The sequence below is a fragment of the Eupeodes corollae genome, chromosome 1 (assembly GCF_945859685.1).
Source record: "Eupeodes corollae chromosome 1, idEupCoro1.1, whole genome shotgun sequence".
In the NCBI taxonomy this organism is placed as follows: domain Eukaryota; kingdom Metazoa; phylum Arthropoda; class Insecta; order Diptera; family Syrphidae; genus Eupeodes; species Eupeodes corollae.
In genome coordinates, this window is record NC_079147.1 from 230,026,279 (window position 1) to 230,034,959 (window position 8,681).

General features: G+C 33.7%; 1 protein-coding gene across 1 annotated transcript; it reads left to right on the forward strand.

Moving 5' to 3' along the window:
* The first annotated feature begins 661 nt into the window (after positions 1-661).
* On the forward strand, positions 662-8,152 carry LOC129939057 (guanine nucleotide-binding protein G(o) subunit alpha-like). The gene is made up of 6 exons (XM_056046922.1): positions 662-1,067; positions 1,260-1,426; positions 6,422-6,752; positions 6,823-6,951; positions 7,021-7,310; positions 7,606-8,152. The coding sequence occupies exons 2-6, from the start codon at positions 1,285-1,287 to the stop codon at positions 7,794-7,796; spliced, it is 1,083 nt and encodes a 360-aa protein (XP_055902897.1). The 5' UTR covers positions 662-1,067; positions 1,260-1,284; the 3' UTR covers positions 7,797-8,152.
* Positions 8,153-8,681: the final 529 nt, after the last annotated feature.

Here is an 8,681-nt window from a genome sequence, read left to right on the forward strand (position 1 = left end):
ATACCCAAAATTGGACTTTCCGAATGGACCACCTAAGACGCAGCCGCGGTCAACATTTAAATGAAATTATCTTCAAAAAGTAAATGTCATGGACCAATCTAACGTTTCAAATAAAGAATCGATGAGATTTTGCAAATTTTATGCGTTTTTTTTTAAAGTTCTCAAGCTCTTAAAAAATCTTCGTTTATTATAACGGTTAGATGACCATAGCAAGGATAAGGTAGTGTGAACTTAAGTTGTTAGAAAAGGGACAGATAACGTTTGAAAAATAAACAAAACATAAGGAAAAAATTTGATCTACATTGTTGTATTTTTGCGGGTAACTTAATTTCATTTTCGTTAATAAATAACAGCTAATTGTTTGCAACACGACGTATTCACGTAACTATTGAAAATTCTCATAAGATCGATTAAAAATATATCAATTTATTGCTCAAAAATTCCATTCATTCACTAAAAAGGATATATTTCTTAAAAATTCAACTAAAAATACACAAATACCGTTAGAAAATATTTAAGTGGCCATGGAGATGCCCCATACATTTATCGATAAATCGATTAAAAACTGAAAACAACATTGGACATGTTCGATCAACCAAATCCAATTCCCAACCATAGCCAACTTCACACTGCCACCAATAAATTTCCCCAAACAAAGAGAGAGAGACAAACACGAGTTGAGTTTGTTTGTGTAATGTGCAGTGCACGCAATTTGTAATTCTCAGCTTGTTATCAGTTTTTCGTGCAAATCTCCAATTTAAAACGAATTATCTCGATCAATTAACATTTTTAAACAATCGCATTGTTTATTTTAATTGTTTATTAAGTATTCTAAGTAATTTGTTGGCAAGAAACGATCTAACCACGGTCACAGTTCGGCGGCGCGTGAACCGTGAACAAAGCAAAAGCAACAAGTGTGTCTCGTCTTCGATCGATTTCTCGTTCGCATTTTGCAAAACTAAAATTAAACTTTAATAATATTTGGTTTTGCTGCATTGCATTAATCAATTAGAATCGAAATTATACAAGGATTCTTTTTGTGTTCTTCTCATCTTTATCACTAAATGGTAAGGATTCGCTAAAATGCGAAATGATTTGGATAAAAGTTTTTATTTCTGGAAAATCCATTGTTAGTCATGCGTGTGTTGGATTTGTATTCACGACGTTGGTATCTTTTGGCTTTAGAAATGACACGAACCATTTTTGTTATAATCTCATTTTATGTTGTGGGGCTTTATTAAAATGGTACTTATTTCTAGTCGATTGTCTTGACTAAAAACAAACATGGGTGCATGCCTTACACTAGAACGTGATGAAGACATTGTAGCGAGGAAACGAAGCAAGGAGATTGACCGGCAGCTTGAAGCATCCGAAAAACAAAGACCAAAGGTTCTGAAAATTTTGCTATTGGGAGCTGGCGAAAGTGGTGAGTAATTATTTTTTATGTGTGAAAAAATTGCAACTTAAGTAGAGGAGGCTACAATCGTGAGTTTTATATGTTTTGAGTTTTAACATCAGAAATGCAAAATTAACTTAAGAAAATGCATATATCGCCTATTTAAATACAGAATAGAGTTGCCACAGAGGTTGTCATATAACTCGTTATTGTAGTTCACAACTTGGTAAAAAAGTACACCTTAACTTTAACTGCAGAGTACCCGCGTGAAAGTTAGTTTTATGGACTTGCTTGCCAGAGGGTAATCCCTTCCTGCGTCATCTAATGTTCCGTTCGGATTTGGCTTAAAACTGTAGGTCCCCTCCATCCCAAAAAACATTACTCTCACTCAGGATAGGTTAAGAGTTGTAAGTCATTAGGCCCTAGTTCTCAACAGACTGTTGCGCCACGCTACATAATTTATCTAGAGTCGCATCTTAGGTGATCATATAACTCGTTAATGTAGTTCACAACAGGGTAAAACAGTGAACCTTAATTTTTATTGCTTAAAAAGGCAGTAAATTGAGCTCTTAATTCCATGGTATGGTTAGGGTCTTGTTAATACAAGAAACACTCACCAAAAGTCCGATGAGGACTTGGAGGGACGATATGGAATTATGTGTTAGACATGACATTGGTTTTTGTAACATGTTGAGGTCTAGTAGAACGGTTTGAAAAACGATAGAATTTGATTTATACGCCATCAAAAAACTAAGCTGGGAATTCAAATTTTAATTCGTTCCCTAATTAAATTTTCTGGATCTTTGAAAATAAAAATTATATTCATGAACTAATTCAATTTTTTGAGGACGGATTAATTAATTTCGCTTTTTATTATAAAGTTTACGTTGACATTATGTGTGACACCCTCAATCATTTAAATGACCACTACGCGTATTGTTACAAGTATCGGTTCTCTTGAGTTAATTCCCCATCACTCCCAATGTGAGGTATCCCAGCCATAATTTCAAGAATGTTGGTTTTTTAGTGCTCAAGGGATAAAGGTTAAGCTGCATGAACACGGTCTTTGGAACAAAACAAAAATAGTCCAGTGGTATCGCATGATCTTGGTGGCCAGTCAAAAAAAGTCGGTTATCACATGACAATAACGTTTAGAATTGACGGTGACAGTCGTTTCATGGTCGTTTTCAAAGAAATAAGGCCCAATCACACCTCTGGAGCAAAGAGCGCACCAAACATTGATTTTTTGTGGATGTAATTGCCTCTCTTCAATTACTTGAGGTATCTCAGAACCCCAAATACGACAATTTTGTTTATTAACAAACCCAACTAGTGAAAAATGTTCGTTTGAAGAAGAAGACTGTCCTAATTCATGAGAACGAAGAGGAATCGACACGTTCAATTGGAGCGTCGATATTTTTAGTGGTTCGAGCGAAATGAAGATGCACAGGCCTTAAAATATCTGTAACCAATCTAGTCTTCAAATTTATTTAAAAATTGTACAATTTCTTTAAAATTGGTTTAACAACTTAGTTTGACAGGTGTCGGAATTTCAGCCATATAATTTTGCAAACGCAAATTTCATTACCCGTTATGTTTGTTTTAATTTTTGTATGTGATTTTTAATAAAAATAAAAATGTATTCGAATATTATTTTACGTCTTCAAATAAATCGCATTTAAGCTTAACTATTAAGACATTATTTATTATTTCTTTGTAATGACTGGAAAACCACTAAAAAAACTGCAAGATCTGGCTAATTTTTCTAAGAGAGCTTCCTGCCTAAGCGGGTATATTAACATGTAAGAAAAATTTTACCTGTTTAAGTGAATGTTAGTCTCCTGATGTAAAAAGTGTGCTAATAATGGAAACAATTCTGTTTTCTTCTGCACCTTCCAATTGACTCTACTTCCCAAAGATTCTTCATTCAAATTATCATCAGAACTGCTACCATGCATTTTCATAAAATGTCATTTTTATGTTTTGAGTCACTTTCCTTTTAATTATTTTTTTTTTTCACATCTCAAACAAGTTGACGTAAAATACATATTTTTATAACTCAAGTTCTTTTTCTGTCCCATTTGGAAAATAATTGACTCTTATCTTAAGAGAACGAAACTCTAAAGTAATTTTTTTTTCCGATCACAAAACAAATTAATTTGTTCCAAGAAAGAACTGAAATTTTAAGATCCCGAGAAAAGTATTTGTAGGGGAATTATGTATATTTTTTCGGATCGTGAGAAGATCGGACAAATATAGGGTTTTTCAATAAGGGCGGGTAGATGATGAAAATGTCAATCGTGGTGTGGCACGTAGCATCGTCCTACTGAAACCACATGTCAACTAGGTCCATATGGTTCAAATTGGCCCATACAAAATTAGTTGTCATCGTAGCGCTCGCCTCACTAACCACGTTTTCAAAAAAGTACATACCAAACGGTAACTTTTTGAGGTTGCATTATCATTTGGTGAACCTCGTGCCTCGTGACTAAAGATGATTTTTCGGCTAAAATTGGGGTTCTCTTCCAAACGATTCGATGCCCAGTCAGTGAACAAACGACGTTATCCATGGTCATGAACTTTGAGCTCCTGGATCAGTTGGATCGGTGTTGTACGGGTGTAGGCTAAAGTCCCGACGTAAGATTCGACAAGTTACGGTCAGCAAAAGGCCGAGTAGTTGTGCACGGCGAGGAAAAGGCTGCCTCGCGTTCTGCTGTACACTTTCATGGACTGCAGCGATGTTCTCGGTCGATCTAGTTTCCTGATTGTTAACTAACCGGTCATCTCAAATTTAGCCACTGTGAAGGGCCACCAACTAAGGGTCTACGAAAAATGGGAAAAATTCGCGCAACGTTTGCGTTAACGAAGACTCATATTAATAATTAAGTTTTATCATTTGAAATCTCCAAATGATGGCCCTTATATTTGTGATAACGCGACAGCAAAGAACTGGAGTAATGCTTTGAATTTCAAGGCGAGTATTTTCCTCCAGGGTAAGGGTTGTTCAGGGATAGCTAATCTATGATTTGAGATTTCAAAAAAAAAATCGCAAGGTTTGGGATCTGGCGACCAGGGCAGCCTTTTTACTATAATTTAGTAAGAAACTGAAGCTTAAAGTCCGTTAAATGGTGCAATGGTTGGTCCGCAATATTATTCATAAAACTTACCTGTTCTTCATGAACAGATCGCTGAACTCTAGGAGAATATATGGCTATATTTGGACCATTGGTTTTCATGTGGAACAACAGAAGGGGCAAAAAATGAAGAAATGTTTTGTGGAAGGACGAAACAAAGATAAATTTGTTCGGAAGTGATGGCAGACAAAGCGTTAGAAGGCATCCTATGCAAAAACTAAATCCCAAATACATCCACAACGGTCATGGAAGCGGCAGTATCATACTTTGAGGCTAATTGTTTGGTATTGCGTTGGACTAATACATTTGATTAAGGGTAAAATGGATCAAAATATAAAATTGAATATTATGAAGGATACGATGCTACCTTATGCGGATAGGAACATGAATTTCAAATTTGTTCAACAGCAGGCCATTGACCCTAAGCACACATCCAAATCTGCTCAAAATTCTGATCTTGACAGCATTGTCCAATGGGGAATCATAAACCGTGTAAAATTTGATGCTTCGAAAATTCAATGTTGTCTACTGTCACAAAATAGTAACCTTCCTCCAATGCCACTATCCATGAGTGGTATTGCATCGAGGAGACCGAACAGCTTTCAGCCCTAGGTATGTGCTTTACAACCACTTGTTGTGGATTGATCACATATTTGACATCGCCAAAAATGCTGCTAAGTGTTTAGGTTTTCTCCGTAGATGCAAGAAGTTTTTTACCTCTACTGATCTGGCTATAATCTATAAAGCCTATATTCATCAGAAACTAGAGTACAATTCCAATATCTGGTGTTCCTATAACCTACTTGAGTCTCCTAGATAGAATTCAGAATTGTACGTAAAATAAAAATTGTAAAGAGAGTTCTAAAAATGATAAGTGACCGTTGTCTAACTGAAACTTTTGTATCTCTCGAGCACCGTCGTAAGGTTTCATGCCTGTCATTATTTTTTCGCTACTTTCATAAACAATGCTCTAATGAAATAGCCAGTTGTATTCCTCCCCTCAAACAATTCAACCGTAATATCCGTTCTTCTAAAAATGCTCATCAGTTTACCCTTGAGCCCAATTTCGGACGTACTGTTAAGTACAGAGATTCTTTCTTTAGTCGCACTACACGAATGTGGAATGCTTTACCAAACTCAATGTTTCCCACTCGTTATAATGTGCAGACATTCAAAACCAATTTGCACTGGTATCTCTTTTCTTATCCTATCCTCCCTTCCTAATTGCTCGCACTGTGATAAATCATGATAAGGGTATTCATATCCCCTTGAGTCCGCGTATAATATAAAAAAAAGTATTCTAGAGGCCAACAAATCAGCGTAATTAAAATGTGCGGTTGGGAAACATTTAACAAAAAATTAAATCGGACTGTGGAGAATGGTTCAACAGAAGTGGTACAATATTTCAATTGACAGATGCCGCCGATTATTTGATTAAATGTCCAACAGATGTCACACTGTACTATCTGTGCTACCAGACATTAAAATAATTTTTAAATCTAGAATAAGTTTGTATTTAATTTAATTTTTTTTTTAATATGTGTATTTTTTTATGTCCACGAAATTTGTTCCTTTTTATGCATTTTTGAATTTAAAATATTTTTAGTTATAATTTTACTATAAACAATGGGTAATTTTAGTTTGAAAGAAAAATAAATAAGAAAATGACAACCAAACTTGAAAAAAATCTTTTTAAATCAAAACAAAATTGAATTTTTAAAACTCTGTTTGGTGTTTCTATTTCAATGTCTATATCTGTATATACCTGCCAAAAATAGAAGACTCTTGAGTTAAATATTACGGAATGCTTGATTTTGTATAGATTTTTATAACATAGCGTTAATTATGCGTCTTACCTTTCGTTGTTAACTTTAAAAATTTGTATTTCCAGGAAAAAGCACACTCGTAAAACAAATGAAAATAATTCACTCCGATGGCTTTACGTCTAGTGAACTTCTTTCATTTCGTCCGACAATTCTCGACAATCTTCTCTCATCTATGAAATATGCCCTCGCTGGAATGGGAATTCTTAGGATTAATCTGGAATACCCTTCAAATCGAATCTATGCCGAAATTGTACTTTCAAATCCAAGTTGTTTTGATATGGAATTTCGTGTGATAGATAAAGTGCGTATCGCACTCAAAGTACTATGGAAAGATCGTGGGGTGCGTTTAGTTGTTTCTCGAGGCTATGATTTTGAATTAAACGATTCAGCTTTATAGTGAGTTTAATTTTATAAAAAAATCGTAAATTCTTAAATTAAAAATGAGATCTTGTTTCTTTTTTTAAAGTTTATTTGAAAATATGGATCGAATATTGAGTGAAAAATATTCTCCAACATCTACTGACGTTCTTCGGGCAAGAGTTCGGACAAATGGTATAATAGAAACAAATTTCTTTGTTAACGATTCTGTAGTAAGGTAAGTACTGTTAGAAAAGGAAATTTGAAAATTTAATAAGTATTCGTTAAATAAAAATTGTATTTTTAGCATGTACGATGTTGGTGGTCAGAGGTCACAGCGTCGTAAATGGGTGTATTGCTTTGAAGACATCAGAGCTGTACTTTTTGTTGTAGCTCTTAGTGGCTACGATATGACTCTTCTTGAAGACAACACTGTAAACCGTCTTGTTGAGAGCCTTAATTTATTCGAACAAATAATTAACAACCGATGGTTTAAAGAGGCTGCCTTTATATTGTTCCTCAACAAGCTGGACCTATTTCGTGAAAAAATTATGTCAACCAATAGACATCTCCGCTTATTTTATCCATCATACAGAGGTACTTTAAAAATATTTCTTATTAAAAGTCACAGAAAGGAAAAGAAAGAAATGAATTTTAAAACTAATTTATACCTTAATTCTCTACAATCAAATATTTATATTTCTGTTTTATGGAGATTTAAGATTGAAAAAGTTTTGAATTCCATTTATGTCTTATTAGTTGGTCATTAAGCGCTTCGAGATACCACTGTCATAACTCAAAATTAATAAATGTTCAACGCAAATTTCAAAATGATTTTGAGATATGACAGTGAAAAAAATACTATTTTTAACATGCTCTGCTTATTTTTTAGGTCCAGATCGAAGCATTGATCAAGCAGCTCTCTTTATCCAAAGTGAATTTCTCAAACGCAATCACAATGCACGTCGCGTTATTTGCCCCCATTTCACAACAGCAACCGATACAGCCAATGTTCAAACAGTATTTCATGTTGTCATGGAGACGGTACTAAAAGAAAATCTTGGAACTGTTGCTCTCCTTTAAATGGTTGCATTAATATCAATTTTATTTGAATGCCAAAATTGAAAAATATATATTGTTTCTAAGTGTCCTTAAAGCTACTATTAATCTTCCATTTGAAAGATCTTCCGTTTTCATTTACATACATTTATATTTAATTAATTGAAGAATTGTAACTATTTTCTAGATCTCATTAAGAATAATGATTTTGTGTAGCTTGTAGATCAAATATATTTTTCTAAAGCTAAATAATGTAAGTTAATTCATTATTATTAATTTTTAGCTTAGAAATTATTTATTTTAATAATAATATAAAATATTTTTTATATCACCTAGCAAAGGTTTTAAATAAGTTCATAAGAAAAACTGATTTACATGCATAATAAAAAAAAAAGATTTACAAGACTACAGTAAAATGTTTCGATATTATTTCCACAAGCAGTATTGATGAATTGTCATAAAAAAAAACGTGTGAATTTTTCTTGGAATTAATTATTTGATATTTGAGGTGAGTATAACTGAATAAAAAGTCAATTTTTCTATTAGTTAATAATACACATTTCTTAAAGGTAGGTAGTCAGACCTGCCATCGGTGTGGTAAATGACAGCAAAATAATGACACGACACAATCTGCATTTCATAAATCGCTTTCAACTGTCGTCAAGTGTGTTAAACGCTTTCATTCAGCATTCTGTAAGACGAAAAGAAACGACGATGATGGAAAAAACGACGGTATCTCTCGTTCACAAATTTGCTGACGACGAAGAAATGGAGGCTCCGAAAACTGTAAATTTCTTTCTTCAATAATTTATTTCATGGAATTTACTATTAATTTCTTCGTGATAAATAAAAAATAAATATTTTTGCACATTTTCAGTTGAAATTAACAGACCGAAACCAATTCTAGGC